The sequence below is a fragment of the Neomonachus schauinslandi genome, chromosome 3, assembly GCF_002201575.2.
Source record: "Neomonachus schauinslandi chromosome 3, ASM220157v2, whole genome shotgun sequence".
NCBI lineage: Eukaryota > Metazoa > Chordata > Mammalia > Carnivora > Phocidae > Neomonachus > Neomonachus schauinslandi.
In genome coordinates, this window is record NC_058405.1 from 169,531,677 (window position 1) to 169,552,700 (window position 21,024).

Here is a 21,024-nt window from a genome sequence, read left to right on the forward strand (position 1 = left end):
AGTAGTTCATGGCATTAATGAGAAAACATTTGGTTAATACTAGATCCTGACCACATTTTTTTCAATCTAGTTTAAATTAAAAAAACAAAACAAAACATACAAATAGACTTTCTGTTCTCAAAGAGTACTAAAATGGAGTTGAAAAGGTCATGACCCATTCAGATATATAAACTGGGTCATCAGAAATACATATAAAAATAGCTACTTTAAAGATTTATCACAATTTCAAGGTCAATAATGTGTGGCAGGTATCCCAAGCTCCTCTATGAATGGCTATTTAACAGAAACTTTCCAGATCTGAGGAAAGTGTAATTTTTATAATACTCCAATAAACATTCATTAACAATAAAAGTTCATGAAGTTACAAGAGGACTTTACTTATTTTGTCCATTCTTGCCTTTACTAGTTGAGTGAATCCCATATTCACAGAACTTGTGGAAATCCGTATAACTATTTAGAAACATCTTCCGTGTCAATTTGATGATTTTCAGAATCAGAATAATTCAACTCTACTATAGTAGTAAATATTAAATAAGCAGTAGAGTCAGTATGTAATCACTCTTGTGTTTACAAACCAACAATCCTCATGAAAATCACTGCAAATGCAGTGAAACATTGATTAACCTAAATATTCAAGAGAGCACACTCAGGTTCTTTAAATTTTCTTGACTCAGACCATAAAAGGTTTATTAGAAATCTTACAAAAAATTGTTGTTAGTATACTTTTTAGCCTTAAAATGTACACTATATGCAATTCAACTGAAAAGTCATTAGACTACTTTTTTAGTTTATATGTTGCTAGTTACACATTTGAATGGGTGTTATCTACCTCAATATAATCACTGTGAGATAATGAATACATTATAACTTGGTAGAACTCTTCTTTTAGAACTGCAGTTAACGTTACTTTATGAGCATAGATGAAAAGTAGACTCATTATTTTATAGTCTTTTCCTATTTTTCTTATAAAATACCAAACTCGATCTTTTAACTTTTCTCGAAGAATTTTTTTTAATTAAGGTAAAAAAATCTACACTAGTAATATAAATATTTTTAAAATATTCTGTTTAAAGAGGAAATTAAAAATAAAACCAAAAGTTAACATGTAACTGTAGAGCTGGAATAAGGGTACAGATTCTAAACCTGATGATTTTGATTAAGATAACATTGATTTTAATGTGTAACTTCTTACTATAATTTTTAAGCCTTATAATCATATCTCATCATTAAATGTTGGTGCAGTGAGATACCAAGTACAGTATATTTGCACAAAACCAGTCTGGGCATCAGGAAACCTTGGTTTTAGCCTCATAATGACCTAACTACATAAGGGATAATGGACAAATCATTTGACTGTTTGGGGCTTCAGTTTCTTCATGTGTAAATGAGAGATTTGGGCTAAAAAGACTTCAGTGTATCCCATATCTCTCATGTTTTAAGCATCTACTAATTAAATTGATTTCTCTCTCTTCCAAAGAGAAACATATTTTAAAACTCTGAGAGTATTAGTGATTAATATTTTGCTATATAATACTACTTTGCATTATAGTTAAAGGTACCATCTTTAAATCAATTTTCATATGGACTTAAAACTTTAAGAGTCAACCATCTGCCTTTCTTACACATAATCTCATTTCTGTTTTTTTTTTATTTAAACTTTTTTTTTCATTTTGCCAAAGGATTTGGAGAGATTTAAATAAGACCTTCTCCTCATTTAGCTATTTTTTTACATTACTCAAATGTCTAAAAGTATATATTATATTAATCGGAATCCTCTTTTCCTCACCCTGTTCCATGATTACACATTCCTACCAGCATACCCACCACTCTTGGCTATACTGTACCCTACATATCTCTTTGCAGGAGTTATAATAAAAAAAAATTACAGGAAGATGGTAACATCCTCAACTAGGTAAAGTATCTGCCTAATACAGAGACCCATGGTAGGCAGAGACTGATTGGAAATTGTATTCCAAGAAGTTAACCAGATAAGGTGAAAATGATCTACCTCTATATAAATGCATGAGTACCATTTTATAGTATAAACTCTTAGCTAGCAAACTATATTACCTGCCCATGGGTATGGTAAAATACGTATAGAAATAAAAAAAGATTAAGTTACACAATGAGATTCTCCTATACCTTTTGAACCCTTATCATATTATTGCTATATTAAGAACTGTGGAAACTGAATCCCAAACTTCTTTTCTGATATGCTATTCAGATTTGAAGGCTGGAAGTCAAGACCCAGGCTACTCTCTGCTTTTCAGCAATCCAATACTAGCAGAATTCTGAAAAGGTAGTTTCACCACTGCCACCCCTGAATAAAAAGGAAAGAGAATAGATGTCAGGTAATATCAACATCAGATGTCACAGGCAGTCATCAGGTTATTCTTTCAGCTGCTTACCAGTGTGACTCCTTTTATGTACCATAAGCACATTGGGCCCAATGCAAACCATGCCACAGACGTCACATTTCAGTTTACCATTCGGAAGCCGGATTCCTCCCTCGCCTTGAAGCTCCTGGACTTTCCTGTTGTCAGCCACCTCGCTGCTCTCAATTAGGGGTTCTTCTAGGCCGCTACCTTCATCATGGCCCCTGATCTCATCTTCACGGCTCAGGGGTTTCCTGTCACACTCTTCATCACTCTGCATTTCTAGCTTTACTGAATTTGCTGTAATTTAAAAAAGAAGAAATGAAGGCATTTTAAATGCAGGTTATGTGTTGTCATCTACATCTCTTCTCCACCCAGTGCCATTCTATGAACATGGATGGAAATCACCAATGCAATGTTAATACATACTGTGCTCGAAAATATTTTAGTGACTTTGCCATCAAAGTGAAGATGGCTCAAAAAACCTCGAGGTGAACAGAATGACACTTCATTTGTACACACATTTCTTTCTTCAACTTATATATTTTTTTAATTTTTAATTTTTTAAAAATTTTATTTTATTATGTTATGTTAGTCACCATACATTACATCATTAGTTTCTGATGTAGTGTTCCATGATTCCTTGTTTGCATATAACACCCAGTGCTCCATTCAATACGAGCCCTCCTGAATACCCATCCCCTTCGTTAAATATTTTTAAAGCAAGTCCTTAATTCTGGTATTGGCTTTTGATTTTGTCACTACTGAGACTCAGCATTATGTATGAGACAAGATTAGGTATTGCTTAACCCACTGAGCCATGCTTCTTAACAATCATATATATATATATTTATACATATACACAATACACATACAATCATATTTATATGTATATATATACACACATTCTGTTTCACATCAGAATACTTGTATAAAGCTGCTTCAAAACTGAGCAAGAGAAACAACTTGGGATCTTAATCTAGCAAGTGTCTTAGATGTATGAAGGCATACTGTCAAGGCAAATATCCTAAAATCAGATTAAAAACATATATTCAATGAAGAGCTCTATAAATGTAGGGCAGAATGCACAGACTTCACATGCTCTTAACCTACTCTTTATTTTTTTATACGAAGTAAATTCTCTATGGAACATATTAGTCTGCAAATCAAAGTATTCCAACTTTAATCTATGCACACCAAAAAGCAGTGAATGACAGGAATGGCATAACATGCATGCACGTACTTGTGACTGTTAAGAAATTTAATGCCTTCTGTTTGCTGTTTTTGGATCATCCCACAGAAAAGTTGGAATTTTGTTAGCACAGCCCTCATTCTGGATTGCTGACAAAGTCTTTTCACAAAGCAGAAACAGGCTTTAAATGAATACCAGTTTTTTATTCCCTGATCTTGAAAATTTCTTAAGAAATCATATCAAAGTTCCTGAGCAAAACAAATTATTTGGTACTACTTGGATGGAGGAAACATTCATAAAAAGGAAGTAAGTTCTTTTTACTGCAATTTTCTTAGAGAAACCACACATTCTGTGATTTGTCATTAGTATTTAAACAGGTAGTGCTATCAAAATGGCTCTTCCCCTGCTCCCCTCCCTTGGAACTCCCCTAAGAATAGAGGCAACGTGGTACAAAATGAGATCGCTGTATTTAGCCCAAAGACCATGGCTCTGACATTTATTAGCAGTAGAAACTTGAACTAGTTATTTAATGTCTGAATTTTTTGTCTTTTGTTTGCAAAGTAGATATAAATTCAAACTACAAAATGAAGTTTAAGTAGAATAGCTCAGCTATTAGGAGTGAGGATCCTGTAACCAGAGTGTCTGGATTTGAATACCAGCTCTGGCACTCATTAGAAGCAGTGTCACGTTTTAAAAGATACTTAAGTCCCTCGTGTACTTTATAAAATGAGGACGACAACGGTACCACTTTCTCAGGCTGATGTGAGCATTAAGTGAGCAAATACAGAAAATGGGCTTACCTATTATTTTTCTGGTGACAGTGCTCTATTTTTTCCATAATGTTTTGTGAAGATCAATTATAGTATGTAAACTACTCTGAGATCTACAAAAGAGTATATAGGCTTCTTGGCCCCATTTCTAATAGAAAATCTACTACACTTTTATCCTATTTACAAATAAGTACCACTTTACCAGTTTTTGAGAAGATAGACACCATACTTTATCTATCTTAATTTCACCAACATGCTCAAAAAATGTGTGGCATCTAGGAAGTGTTCAGACAGTATTCACCGTGGTGTTTTAGTAAATTAAGAATTTTCTTTTTTTAGAATTGTTTTATATGTTTAAAAAATCCATGAACACAGCAGAGAAAAATTAAAACATAAAAAATGAAAATTAAGTCCTTTTCTACTCAAAGTTCACCCCTAAATTCTGGTCTCAAAAGCAACTATTATCCTCATTTTCTAATTCAGAAGTGTGTGTGTGTGTGTGTGTGTGTGTGTAGATGGTCTCTCTTTACACAAATTGGAATGTATAATTTACCTGACCTTAACTTTGCTCTCTTCATTTAACAATATCTGTTTAATTTTTCCATATTAGTACACAGAAACCCACACTATTCTTTCTAACAGCTACATAAAATCTATTTTATCAATATAATTTATTCCTAGGCTTTATCAATAAAATGTAAGATTATTGCTATTATAGATATTATTATATAATATCACATTGAACTGTCAATCTATTAGATAAAAACTGGTATTTTACTATAGATTTTAATCTGCATTTTTTATGGGTGAAATTGAGCATCTATGTCTATATTTAAATGGGGGTTTTTTGGGAGCTGTCTATGAAAGTTATTTGCCCATTTTCTACTAGGTTGTTGGTTTTTTTCTCACTGAATTTAAATGCATTATATACTAAGGAACTGAGCCCCATATTTATTATGTTTTGCAAATGTTGGATTATCTTATTACTCAAGGGTATTTGAATTTTAAAGTTTTCAATTGTGGTTTCTAGATTCTGTATTTCGCTTCAATAAGTTTTTCCATACTCCAAGAAATTTTCCATTTTTTTTTTCTGGGAATGAAATTATTCTAATCAAAGTAAAACACTAATTTTTATCCTATGTAGTCCCATATTTCATTCATAATTCTCATTTAAAGAAAAAATTAAGAAAACAAATGAAAAGAATAACTTTATATAACATAACTTCATATATTAATCTGTGAGCAAATTGTCCCACATATTTAAGTGATGTACTAGAGATTATAAACTGCACAGCAATGTCATCATTTATATTCCTGAACTGGCCGACATCTGATAAGCTGCATTTAATGAGTGTAAAGTCTACCAGCATTCCATTTCAGGAATTGAAGAAATGTATCTTAAAAGAGTAGGTCTGAGTCTGAAACTTATGGGCCTCTCAAATTTCAAAACAGCACAAAATTATGAAAAATATGACTTGATGTTATATTAAATGATCACCTTTTCCCTAGTGAGAATATTATAATATGGACATCAAAATTTAATAACTAACATGGGTAAAATGTCATTTAAAAATTATTGGATATTAAAATTATAGTTAGAACTTTGTATCCACAGAGGAATATAATTGAAATGAATATCCAAAAAAGTATACATTTGTTAGAACTAAAATACAGAAGAAATGGTAAACTTCAGCAATCTTTTCTCTAACAATATTATACTCTAAATAATTGTTTATCACATATGAATGTACATACTATTGCTATAGTAAATATAGTAATTTATATTCACTGATATAGTAAATCAATAAATGCAACACATTTTTAGTATATACATATCATTGATGAAATTTTCCATTAATATGGTGTCTATGTACAAACAAAATCCCATCATAATGAATTTTTAGTCTGCTTTACTAAAATTAGGTTGAAATTTAGGATAAAAAGCAATTAGTCCTTGAATTTCAATTCTTATATAGAAAAAACTTCCTTACTCAAATATAAAAGAAATTCTCTCACAATTTATTTTCACTATTTAAGATGTTTCTAAATAATGCAGAACACTATAAATTAACTCATTAATGATTAAACTTAAGTGTTCAGTAAATTTACGTATACTCTAAATTATAATTTATATATCAATGGAAGAATTGTATTATTATTTGTAGCTATAATATATAAAACTACTATAACTATTAATCATTGTATAATATTCATAGTATATTTGTTATCAAATTTTTACTCTTCATTATATGGTATTTCTTTTACAGTTTGGTAACAGGAAAACATTCTCATAAACGGGCTAATTTCTCTGAAGAAGAGAATTTGTTAGTGTGAGTGGGATGAATTCTTGTTATTATAATCTCAACACCAAGAATTATTTTTCAGGCTGTTTCCTTGATATGCCTGAATTTTACATTCCTCTTTTCATATCTATAGGACTTTACACACATTACTATATAATGACAAACTATTTAGTAAGAACAATATTTTGTAAGAACAAATTATTAGCAATGAAAAGGAGATGTGAAAGATTTTAATTAATTGATCAATTTGTTCTGTTATTCAATATTGTAGTCAAAATAACTTATATAGATAAGTGAATATTTTAATGAACAAAATAAGATGTTTAAATTACATATTTTTAAGTTAAAGGAGATAATATGATTTTACAGTTTAAAAAAAAAGGACAAGTCAAAATTTAAAGTATTTGTGATGAAGAAAAAGTTAATTATTATATATATATATATTAAGTTGACTCAGGGATTCATGAACACAGGTAAAATAGTTAATAAAAAAGACTTTTATGATCAATTTTACGTAGAAGAAGCTTTGAATATATTTCAGGACAAAAACTACAATATTTATCTTTAAGCAAAAAGTTGCTTCAAAATGCAAACAGGTTTATAAATTTAAAATTCACCCCCCCTTCTTCATGCTCAGAGATATCATACTCCTAGAACTCATCCACGTCAGCCAGTAAGAAACAAAGACCAAAACTGAATTCTCTTTAAAAATAAACTAGCAAATATTTATTAAGTATTTGCTGCTTGCCTAATAATTTGCTAAAAGTGATTATGAAGGTTTAAGACTAAAAGCTGAAGAGTATTAACTTAAATAAGAAATTCGTATCAACAGGATAATATACACTCAGAAACAGGTCATGAAAGAGTTCATGACTAAGAGGAGGGAAATATTTTACTAACACATATAATTTTGTTACATAATTGTTACATTATTGACCTGAACAGTACATAAATGGAAAGAGGCTTTTCCTTAGAAATTGGACATTTACTATTTTTTATTCCGTGCCTCCCTCAAATCACCCATCAAGGCAAGATAGCATATGATTTTGTGATGTCTGGCAACTGATGTCTTCAAATAATAAAATTCTCAATTTTTAAAAGTTTTTGGGAAAAGATCATTTGTAATATGTATGGTAAAATATATTCAAGTTAATTCTGAATTATCAAGTGGAAGGAACAAATTCTATGCTAATCCTTAGAATGTGGTTGTCACAGATAATTCTATCATTTTAAAATGTCAACTTTGGGAAATACCACAGTAACCAGAACCTTAAATATCATTATTAAAATATTTTTAATATTTCAATTAAACTTTCTAAACTTAAAATGTATTATTAGTATGACTTGATTCTACTAATCCACTAATAGATTATTAAAAGTTCCTAGCTAGCGGGGCGCCTGGGTGGCTCAGTCGTTAAGCATCTGCCTTCGGCTCAGGTCATGATTCCAGGGTCCTGGGATCCAGCCCCGCATTGGGCTCCCGCTCAGCGGGGAGCCTGCTTCTCCCTCTCCCACTCCCCCTGCTTGTGTTCCCTTTCTCACTGTCTCTCTCTCTCTGTCAAATAAATAAATAAAATATTTTAAAAAATAAAAAATAAAATAAAATTTCCTAGCTAGGAAAATAATGCAAAGGGATTATGATTTATTTGCTGTATTTGAAAGGATATATTTATTATATGGAGTATAAATAGGATTTCTCAATTACCCCTTCAAATTAGTGATTTATAAATATCCAATTATATTTTTCAATTTTTAATTTTTAAAGGAAGTAAATACTATGAGACTTAAATATTTGTTTCACAGTGATGAATAATAAAAGATAGCTAAAACCATTCTTTTTTTTTTTTTTTAAAGATTTATTTTATTTATTTGACAGAGACACAGCTAGAGAGGGAACACAAGCAGGGGGAGTGGGAGAGGGAGAAGCAGGCCTCCCACAGAGCAGGGAGCCCGATGTGGGGCTGGATCCCAGGACCCTGGGATCATGACCTGAGCTGAAGGCAGACACTTAACGACTGAGCCACCCAGGCGCCCACCATTCTTTAATTACTAAATTGGGTGGGGGGAAAGTCTTCCAGGTGTGATATATAAGTGGGCTTTTTATATGCTTGGTTTCTGTTGTGTGAGAATTCAAGAGGACACTTAAGGGGTGTTATTACTTACAAGCATCAATTTCTCCTGGTCTATGCCAGCTACTTGAAATGGTGTTATACACACTAATTGAATCAATATGTCTATCTAATAATCTGTTGAAGTTGCTTCTGAGCTAATATAACCCTCTCTCATTTAAACTATCGAAACAGAAACACCAAACATGATTAAATCCATGTTAACAGCCCAGCAGCTGTTTAAATAATGTGTTAGAAAAACAAACTGCCTTCAAAACTCTGATGTAAAGCACAATTATTTACTAGGAACTTACCAACAGTCTAAACAACTAAAGTAAAATCACAACAAAAATTATTTTAAGGTATATGCATTTTGTAAAAATTCAACAAAATTTCACACAATATGAACCCTTTGTTTCTTGCAACTATGAATAAATAAATGTGTAAGTCTTGCAAAACAGCTCACAACATCCTTAAAGTATTCATTTTATAAATGGTTTTGGACAAGTCTAGACACTGTGTAGCTAAACTGCAGCTGAGCCATTTGTGGGTAGCCTTCTCAGTGTGTACATCACATCACCTCATTTCCTTTCCTCCCCACCCTCTCTTCTCTAATAAAGTATATTATATATTTCTTAGACCTACTAGAGTAACTAGATCAAGACAGTGCTGATTTCTGAAATACTCTTATTCTAAGAATGGTGTAGTAGAAAGTTTCCCTGTACCTGAGGCAGGAAACCACGTCTTTACCTCCCCCTCTGCCACCTAACTAATTGTGGGACCTTGAGATGTTTCTTCACTTTGATTCAGCCACCTGCATCATCTGAAATATGGGGAAAATAACACTTGATTTCATGAAAACTGCACACTATAATAACAGGAAAATAGCAACTTATAATTCTCCATGATTTATAAAATATATACTCTATCTCAATTGATACTCAACAATGAATGATAGATAGGGCAGTTACAGATAAACAAATGGAGGCATCAAGTGATTTTCCCAAGAACACAAAGTTAGTAAATGTTAACGTGATATCAACTCAAGATCTTCTGCCTCTTAGCCTAGCCATCTTTCTATGACATGATACTGGTTCTCCAATTAAACAAGTAACTAAGTATATTTAGGACAAATATTGTATTTAGGACAAACAGGTCTTTCATATGCTATAAAACTATGTCAGTTGGCTGAAAAAATACTAGGAATTCAAGTCTATGATGGTCAAATAAAATATCATTTCCATAAAATTAACTGTTGAATTAATATTTTCTATCAAGTCTGGAATGTATATGTCCACTCAAAACAACCACCTCCTAATTTTTACATTAGTTTTGGTCTTAAGACCGGGGTAGGGTCTATGTTCCTGAAGAATTTGTCAATACATAATCCTCTACCCACCCCCACCCCCACTTTTTGACTATATTCCTTGACATGTTATGACTTATCAGTGGTAGGTAAAGACAGCCATTTGAGGTATAAGTCAATATTATCAGTTTTAATCTCTAAACCAACAGTTTATGGTGGATGTCATCTTAGGACTTCCTTTGTGGTCAAATTTTGACAGTTTTGTGTCAATTGTTATAAAGATAAATCATACCTATGAGCAGCTCATGTAGTCTCTCACATTTAAAGAGGTCTTCATGACAAAAAAAATACAAAATAAGTGTCCTCTCTATGTTAAAAAAAAAAAAAAGGAAAGAAAAGGGATGACCTTGATGGTCTCCCACAATGCCTGAAATCTTATATAGGATGCCCATCATCAAACCACACACTCTCATAGCCCAGCACAGTGGCATCATTGTAGCCCAAGGATGAAGTTTGAATATTCTGCCAGACAACTTGTTCATAAGAAATGTACAATGTGGAAGAAATAAGCCTACTTTATATAGAAATTCCACAAGCAAACAACAGTCTACCCCTTTATTCATCCTTTAAAAGATTTGCAGAGTCCTAAAGATTCAGTATCTGCCACTTCTTGCATAGCCTTTTTTCGCATTTTCATGCAACCCAGAACAACTTTAAAATCACCTGTTCCATCTCACCCAGAACAGCTTTCTAACTGGTCTCTCTTCTGTCTTTTACTACTTTCCACTCCTCCAATTCATCCCCCATTATATTTAGTTGTTCGATTAATCTTCCTAAAGCAGAGCTCCTATTACTCTTCTAAATGTCTTCAATGACTGCCCACTGTATACAAATTAAATACAAAGGTATTGTTGCAGAATTTAAGGACACCCTCAGCACAGCTCCATCATAGCTTTCAGCCATATGTTCTACGAGTCCCTTAGTTGTTTATACTTTTTCCAGTCATTTTCCAGCCATTCTTCCTGGAACACATCCTATACATCTCTACTACTCATTTTTCTTCCTGGCTCCTATTATTATTTTTTGGAATCCTTTCCCTATTTCTATCAATATTAGCATACCATTCAAGGCCACTTATCTCCTACCTTTTTTCATGAAGTATTTCCTGAGCACAAAGACACACTCTAGTGATTCCATGAGTGTTTCTGCCTTAACTCTACATTCCCTATAGTATAAGATCCTTGAAAAAAAAGTGCTATTTTTATTATAAGTTGTAAAAACCATCATACCCTTACATACACCAGGCACTCAGTAATTGTTGAACTGTTGCTAATTTACGTACTACACTTCTCTTTTTAAGTTATAGAGACCATGCATAAATTAACCACAGGTGGCAAATCTATCAATACAGAGTTGGGTTTTAAACACAAAACATCATCATAATATTGATTAAAGGACCACTGTATGACAGCAAAGACTATAGGTGCATAATATGTGTCTCCTGATTTAATCATGATCGCCACCCTGTGAAGTACCTAATATCCTCATTTTACAGATGAGGATGCTCAGATGGGGTGAAGTAACATGTCCAAGTCACACCTCTACTCAGCGCCAGATTGGAGACTAGAACCCAGAACTGCTGTTTCCCTATGACACCAAAAGCAAACTGGTTACTAGCTACCAGTAAAGAAAAGGGATGTTAACGAAGAACAGCTCTGATCAGTGTGTGCCATCCGAAACGTTTCCTGTGCATGCCTAATACAGGTGTAAGTAGTGTGCCAGCTTTGAGTAAAGAGAAATTTGTCTGAGAGCCGGTTTTGGAAGAAGACCAGCTTATACTGCCAGATTTTCTGAGCCTGGATTTTATTTCATATAAGAGCAATCTACTTTGAACTGGTGTTTGGCAACCATCTGCTTAACATAGCTGTGGGAGGTTTGTGAAGCAAATTACGTTGTGAAATGATCTCTTCAAATAAGGGGAGTACAAATTTTTAACCAAACTTCTGTAAGAAGTAAAATCATTACTATAAAATCCAGCTGAGTGGGCATATTCCTGAAGGGACCCAATGCGTTGGGTTGCCAGAGGTCACTAAGGACGCTTAAACCAGGTCAGAAGGCAGTGCTGCCGGCACGCTGAAGAGAAACAGATAAGAAATGGAGCAGGGTTTCTATTACAGGGCAACATTAACAGAGGAAAGAACCAAAGCCATGCAACGCACTTCAGCGGCTTCACTGAGTCTCTGAACTGAAGTGACAGAGGAACTCAATAGCTCTTCACGCTCTGGGTTCACATATCCTTGGTTTCCAAAATCTGGAGCCTACGTACTCCCATCAAGGCTACAGAAATTCTTTCCCTGGTGTTCTTCCATAAATACTTCACTATTTGTGTGAAACAAGCAGAGTTAACATTTGGCCCCAAGAGGCAGGCCTGGTCAGTGGTCAGTTAAAAATGTATAACCAATAAAATATGTCAAGTAGTAACAAAGAGGAGAAAACTCATAGTGGTGATTAGGAAAATGAATCTGGATAACCACCCAGTAAATTTTAAAAGATCAGTGACAGATATTTATTTTCCATAACGTAGCAGCAGCAATTGTTTTTTTTTACAATGTCCTAATGAATAGATATTTTAGATAGTCATATAGAGCACATATATTAAAAGGTAAAAAAAAATAATTATATTGCAACTAGGAGGTCCGAGGTGAATAATGGAAATGCTGGATTCAAATACCTGTGTTTAAGTTTTTTACACGTGCGAACGTTAAGTCACTTAAGGTCTCCCTGTTTCCTACTGTGTAAAGTGAGGATAATACCCTCTATGTAAAAATCCTGAGACTGGGAAAGCACACAATCATTTAGAGCAGGCCGTATAGCCTGTGGTTAGAGTATGGGATCTAGATTCAGTGCCCTTGGGTTTAAGGCCAGGTTCTTCCATTTATTAGCCACATGACCATAAGAAACCTCTCGGTCCCATTTTTCTCTTCTATAAAATCAAGATTATGATAATACCTGCCTTTGAGGGCTCTTCTGAGTATTAAATACAATTGTATATAAATACCCTTAGAGCTATTTTACCTATTAATAGATTTATCAAAATATGAAAGCATATCATGAAGTGTAGGACATCAAACAAATATAAACGTAGAGGTATGTGTACTATAGGGAAGCACAAGGATGATTCGGAAGGCTTCATGAGGGAAGTGGCATTGAAGATAGTATTTACAGGTTGAATATGCATTCATAATAGAGAAGATAGATGGTACTCAACATTGGGGGCAATCATAAAGAGAAGAAGAGTCACGATACATGTTGGTCTGAGTGACACCATTTCTTTTTCTGAAATGCATACATTCAATGAGTATGGAAATATCCTAAAATCTAAGAGAGTTTAAAATGGAGTAAGACATAAAAGAATTAATGTTTGTAAGGCAGTAATTTTAAAGACAAGTACTGTCAGCTTATTAACAGACTGTGTTTCAACAATCACTATATGAAAGAAGAAACTCCTTAGAATTCATTCAGCCATTCAAAATTACTGAGCATCTGCTCTCTACCAGGTACTGCAATGCTGCAGTAAACAAGACAGATACAGTCCCTGCTTTCATGGCAGTTGTGATTTACGTATATATGTGTATATATGTGTATATATATATGTGTATACATACGTATGTATGTGTGTGTATATATATATATACACGCATATCTTTTTTTTTTATATATGAGCAACTATGCACAGTAAAATATTGTGGTGAGAATGACAATGACTGGTAAGCCCTCCCCCCAGAATATACTACTACTATAAAAATCTCAGTGCAAAATATAGAGCATAAATACTCAAACACTCTCATAAGATCACTATTTCAAAAGGATAGCTTCTTCTGAATTGTAAGTAGTTACTTTAAGCATGTCATCTATCTGTGAACTGAAGTTTTGATTATTCAATGAGTTGTCTGTCTCCATATCCAGAACATCCGTTAGCCAGCTTTCTAAACCTCGTAACTAAAGTATATAAAACATGTTTAAAGTGATGACATAGTTCTATGTATCATAGAGAGCAAATGAGACATGCCATATAAAGGGCACACCAATAGCTTTTTTTAAAAACTTGCAAAGTTAAGTTATTACATTTGTCAAATGTAAGAGAATTCCTTATTCATTTAAATATACTTTTAAAATACTTGATATTTTCTGGTCAGATCAAAAGTAAAGTAAAATGCAGGGACACCTGGGTGGCTCAGTTGGTTAAGCATCTGCCGCCTTTGGCTCAGGTCATGATCCTGGGGTCCTGGGATCAAGTCCCTCATCAGGCTCCTTGCTCAGCAGGGAGCCTGCTTCTCCCTCTGTCTGCCGCTCCCCCTGCTTGTGCTCTCTCTCTCTCTCTTTAAAAAAAAAAAAAGTAAAATATGTAATAACTGGGTTTTATTTCTCCTTCTATTGACTTATAATTTAGTGCTGACATCATATCTCTGTCACCTATAATTGGGCATGTTACCTTCTAGAGACTTAGCTGCCTTAACTATGAAATGGAGATAAGGCTACTTATTGGTGCAGGTAATATAATCAAAAGCCTACCTGCCTGAGGCCAAGGCTCTTGAGGTCCCTTCAGTGTGTGGTACCTACAATTCTAGGATGCAGCCAAACTATGCTTGAAATTTTATGTAAAAAAATTGTGTAATTGGTAATAATTGTTAGCTACTGAGTATCTCAATATAAATTTCCTTATACAAAAAAAATCTGACTGATTTCTTGGCTGATCAGCCAAGATTGATGGCAAGAAGCTTACCCCCTACATTTTCTTCTAGGAGTTTTACAGTTTCAGGTTTAAATTTAAGTCTTTAATCCATTTTGAATTGATTTTTTTTGTGGATGGTGTAAGATATGGGTTTCATTTCAATTTCATTCTTTTGTATGTGGCTGTCCCAGTTTTCTCAGTACTATTTACTGAAGAGATTATACTTTTCCTATGTGTATTCTTGGCTCCTTTGATGTAAATTAGTAGACCATAGATGCATGGGTTGATTTCTGGGTTCTCTAATCTGTTATATTCATCTATGTACCTATTTTTTATGCCAACACCATACTGTTTTGATTACTATAGCTTTGTAACACAGTTTGAAATCAAGAAGTGTGATGCTTCCAGCTTTGTTCTTTTTTCTCAAAGACTGGTTTGGCTATTTAGGGTCTGTTGTGGTTCCATACAAATTTTAGGCTTGTTTTTTCTATTTCTGTGAAAATGTCATTGGAATTTTGACAGAAATTGCATTGCATCTATATACTGCTTTGGGTAGTATGAACATTTTAATAATACTAATTGTTCCAACCTATCAGCATGGAATATCTTTTCATTTATTTAGGTCTTCTTCAATCTCTTACAGTTTTCAGCATACAGATCTTTTATCTCCTTGGTTAAATTTATCCCTAGGTATTTTTTTTCTTTTTGATGCAATTGCAAATGAGACTGTTTTCTTAATGTGTCCGATAGTTTGTTGTTTAGTATATGGAAACACAACTGATTTTAAATATTGATTCTGTACCCCACTTTACTGAATTTGTTGGTTATTTCTAACAGTTTTTTGATGTGTGTCTTTAGGATTTTCTATATATAACATGTCATCTGCAGATAAAGTCAGTTTTACTTCCTTTCTGAATTAGATGCCTTTTATTTCCCCCCTTTTCACACAACAGCCAAGATACGGAAACAACCTAAGGTGTCCAGGAATAAATGAATGGATAAGGCCGTGTTATACAAACACACACACACACACACACACAAACACACAGAGGAATATTATTCAGCCATGAGAAAGAAGGAAATCCTGTTGTTTAGAACATGGATAGACACTGAGGGCATTATGCTAAATGAAATGAGCCAGCAAGAGAAAGACAAATACTGATGTTATCACTTATATGTATATATGTGGAATCTAAAAACAAGTCGAACTCATAGAAACAGGGAGTAGAAAAGTATGCTTCCAGGGGCAGGAGGATGAGGGAAAAAAGGAGAGGTTGGTAAAAGGGTACAAACTTCCAGCCATGAGATTTATAAGGTTTGAGGACCTAATGCATAACATGGTGACTATTGTTAACTCTGTACTCTATAACTGAAATTTAATAAGAGTGTAGAACTTAAATGTTCTCTCTCACACACAAAAGATAAATATGTGAGGTGATAGATGTGTTAATTAACTAGGTGGGAGGATTCCTTTCACAATGTATACATACATCAAATCATCACAATGTACACTTTAAATATCTTACAATTTCATTTGTCAATTATACTTCAATAAAGCTGAAAAAATTACAGGATGCATTTAAAAATGAATACACTTCTTTATACCAAATCTCTTCCAAGTTTGGAGTTCAGATAAAGATCTATTTTAGATCATTTTTTTAAAAACTCTGGCTTAAAAACAGCATTCCTAAATCTATGTACTAATGTATTTCTAAAGGTCATAGGTAAGAGCATGTTTAAATGTTAATGTACATTTATACATATATACAGTATATATACTGGAAACCTAGTGTCGAGGATGGTCTTTATTAAGCAATAAATGTTAGCTGCTTAAGCAAAAGATAGTGCAACGTGATTAATGTGCCATCCTCATGAGCTTCCTTCAGTTGAATATTGGCTGGCATCCAGGGGCGGGGGGAAGGCAAAACAAACACAACATTCTCAAAACTTGAAAAAAAAAAAAGGAGTGCTACAACCTTCACAAAAAGCATAAAGTCCTTGACTCAAATAATGTTATGAAGACTCTTTTGAATTTTTCCTTTTTTCTACTTTGCCCCTGTCAGGATGTGAACCCCGCCATTATGTATGGCTTGCGGCTGTTTGCAAGTTTCCTCCCCATCTGGGACTAAGAGGCAAATTGCAGGTTTCCAGGGAAGGGGAATGCATTTACAGTAGGGATTGCTTGAGCACTTCACATGGACTGCGCCAAGCCCAGTGATACTAGCTATAGCTACCTTGCTCCCTGGGACAACCAGCCACCAGGTTTTGTACTTGAAGTTACTGAAAATACACAAGTTGTTAGTTTCAGAAGCCTGGAGTCTTTCTTTGCTTGAAGACCATAAGTACAAGAACCACTAAGAGTCATTTTACTTTTTTCCACCTTCAAAATGAATGAAATTTTATTAGGGGCACCAGAATACCCAAATCCACATTTTTGCCACATTCATCTCAAAGCTCACTGTCCCCTTCCACACCCCTACTACACTGCCTTTTTTCAAAGCAGCACATGCTTACTAAAAGCACTTCATTCCGTGGGAGCTGTCAGCAATTACTGCAATGAACTTTAAATCTTTTTCCTTAACCACTGTAGTATTCTAGAAATAATGACACAACTTCTCCCTGCTTTAAAATGTCAAGCTGACCACTCAGAAATGTGAGCTAGGTTTCTCCAGGAAGGCCCAAATGATAAGACATTTTATAAGTCTTCCATTTTATCTCCTTTTCCATTACTATGGTGCCTAACACCTCCACAGGGTAGCAACACCTTCTGGGACAAGCTGAAACTAAAACAAACCACAAAAGCTGCCACCTTAACAAAATTAACAATATGTGCCTGGCAAGAGTAAGCTACATAATTTTTTTTTAAATCTGACACTATCTTCTGAATTAATTTTACTTTCTTCCTCACAGTGCTATTTCTAAATAGTTTAAACCTATTACATAACTAATTTACCTAATGGCAAGATAGCTTTCCTCTAATTGTGCAATAATATTTTAAAAAATATATACCCTGTACACTCTACTATTTTCATGCATTTTAGGATTAAGTTTATTTTCAAATATCTGGTTCAACTTTTATACTCAGAAAAAAAATCTCTCTCCAAAATTTAAATCAACTACATTAAACTAATGAAGCGTTACATTCCCAGCTGACACCAGAATTACAGATTTATAAAGTTAATGGGAATATAATAAAATCTTGATATAGTTTTTCAGATAATATAGAAAGCATTGACTTATAATTTCAACTATGCTCAATTTTGGCAAAGAAAGGTACATTATTTAAGAAAGAGCCATACAGAGATCAAGGTTTAAATGGCATATCTTTGAGCATAGAAAGGAAAAACAAATTAAGGCATAGGATCCTGAAAAATCACTTTTACCAACTTAACTTCTCTCTTCAGATATTAAAATTCTTGTTATTGCTTCCACCAAATATTTAGTGCATGCTTGGGAAGGCACTGGGTCGTACTCCAAGATCAGAGAATTCGCTGGCTTTCATAATGCTGCTTTCACATCATCGCTTTCCCATAAAAGTAGATAAATAAGCAAATCCATTCCTTCATTCAGTACACATGTATAAGGTGCAATCTATACACTGGATATACTGCTAAGTGTTGGAGATACACAGGTGAACAAGACAAGCATGGGTTACTGTCTGGCTGGAGATGAACATGATCCCAACAAGGTAGGAAGTTCTCTGACAGGGAGTGCCAGGGGTACACATGTCTCAGTGACAGAATATACAGAGTTTGAGAGGAGGAAAAAGAAAAAGACAGGAAAACCAATGCTAGTATCCAGGTCTCTCAAAATAATACCACTAACAAAAAAAGAATCAAAGATCTTAGAGGTAAAATCCAGTGCCAATCTGGCCATGGGAATTTATTCATGATGTGACCAGTTTAAAATGGCTAGCAATGGAAAGAGTAGATGAAGATAGGGAGAAGTACTCACATTTAGCGAGGTTCCATTTTATTGCATGTCCTTCAACATTAGCCATTTGATTCCCCAATTTTTCTGGTAGGTATTAGTTTTGTTTTATACAAAAGGAAGCTGAGGATCTGGACCACATGATAATGCTGAATAATACCATGACTCTGAACCAGCCAAATACCCTCATAATGTATTGACTACAAAGGGAACCAAATGGGGAAAAAACCCAACTTCTACAAATACAGGAATTCAAAGTGCATTTTCTACTGATGGTGTCCTCTTAAGGCATTCATATTTTACTAGGTACTATACAAACAAATATTTATTGGTAACTGACCTCAGAGTAAAACAGAGTAAAGATATACAATATTAAGCAAAATTCACACTCATTCACTAAGTAGCATGCAAATGAGTGAAAAGCAACATAATAAATACAAAAGTGCAAAGAATTAGCAGAGAAAAGGAACTGAATACAATAAATGGGTCTAAGCACTAGACTTTTATGCCTGATTTTAAGGTGGCAAAAGTGTGAGTGTTCATTCCTCCACAAAAATGTCTGGGGTACAACTTTGTACCAGATACTCTACTAAGCAATAAAGATATAGTGACAGTCAAATCAGACATAGTCTTTACTTTCATATTCTCCTCATATCTGGTGGAGACAAAGGGAGATGACAACCTTGCAAGAGTCTATTTGTGTGAAAGGAGGAGGTAGTATAAAGGCAAAGAATGTGGAACAAGAAAGGCTCAGAGCAACTCACTAAAATTCCTACAATTAAGGACCTGAAGCCCTACCAGATAACCCTTTATCAGAAATAACTTCATTTCATTAATGTTTTATTGATCTGAATTTTTGTTCTTAGTACGTAAATAACTAACAAAGCAAAATATTTACTGTTGAAAATATACACGTAAGTACCAGCTGGCATTTTCACTAATAATTCCTAGATTGTCTCCATCACAAATATAAATAAAAGTAGCTAATTGCTGGGTTTTTTTTTTACCATGAACATAGCTTCACAATGTGAGTGAACCCTGAAAAAATAAAACATATACACACACAAAATTTGAATGAAAATCTAAAATGCAACCTCTTCAACCCATTATATTCACTGTCATTAGATACAAGATTGCTCTGACAAGTAATAGAACATTTGGTCAAAAAGTAATAGCTTGGTTAAAATTTCTATGTGCTGATAATAGTTGCAAGCTTTCACTATGCTGCCATATTATCAGTCTTAATGAAATTCACTTGTCAGTTCCATTTTGGAACAGTGAAGGCTTGCACTGCATGACAAGGATAAGATTAAAATCTCTTTTCTTTTCCTAATCAAATCAGCTAATGATGAAAAATAAGAAAAAAGAAGTAACCCAGAAATTTGTCACTAATTGGTCAAAAAAGATTAGTTTTCAGATTCCTTCCTTTTTTTTGTTGTTGTTGTTTCCACTGGTGATCTCTTTAAATATTACTAGGCAGCTGTTTCCTTTAAGCTGTCTCCAGCAAGTATATTGAGTAAAATGAGCCAAAAATATGTAGGTAAGATAAAATACAATGGTAAGGAATAATGCAGTAGTCAAGAATTTATTTCTACCCCAGCTGCAGGTTTTATTATCATTATCATTCACTGGGTATTGAACACATACTGTTGTGGAATATGCCAGTGAGCAGTTCATTATAAAATAAAGAAAGCAAAGATACCTGTCTACATACCTTAACTTTAATTTTGAACTCCTATAAGCTTTAGTGAATCTCAACACTCTTGAAAGTAAGCCTACTAAGAGAAGAGGTCATATTTATTTATCTTTTTATTCTCATTTGCAGGGTGAAATATCAAGCCTAATATATTAGGCACATTAGACTTTGTATGTCTAGTGTTCTTATTTTAAGCTTTTGCTGAAAAGTGTTAAACATGGCAATCCAATAAAAATTAAGTATAGCCTAGAAGATGAAATGAAAATTCAACTCAAATGACACATGAACCTGATGAAGTCTAGGCAATGAAACCCATCCACCTGGACCCTGAATTTATGTTCTATTCTTTAAATTTATGCTGCTTAATGTTGTTCGACACTCTCAATGTCCAATTTTTAACTTATTAATTCATTTAATAATGCAGATATTTAACAAATATTAGAATACTACCACCCAGTGCAAGTACAGAATTGTCCTGGCTATAAGGCAGCAGAAGTTTTAAAGGAATGGATATAAATATTTTCCTTAAAAACCTTAAAACCTACTTAAGCAATTTATCATAAGTCCACACACTTCATGATTTAGGGAGAAGAGTGAAATAAAGACTATTTT

The 21,024-nt window shown here is 33.7% G+C and overlaps 1 protein-coding gene across 3 annotated transcripts in view; it reads right to left on the minus strand.

The window, feature by feature from the left end:
• Positions 1 to 21,024, minus strand: part of IKZF2 (IKAROS family zinc finger 2) — a 141,571-nt gene that overhangs the window by 44,167 nt on the left and 76,380 nt on the right. For 2 of the 3 annotated variants that reach the window (XM_044913395.1, XM_021702902.2), the window contains exon 3: positions 2,487 to 2,675. In XM_044913395.1, the coding sequence (XP_044769330.1) occupies positions 2,487 to 2,675 (189 nt within the window). Of the gene's footprint in view, positions 1 to 2,408; positions 2,676 to 21,024 lie in introns of all 3 variants that reach the window. The other variant, XM_021702901.2, reaches the window with a different exon arrangement.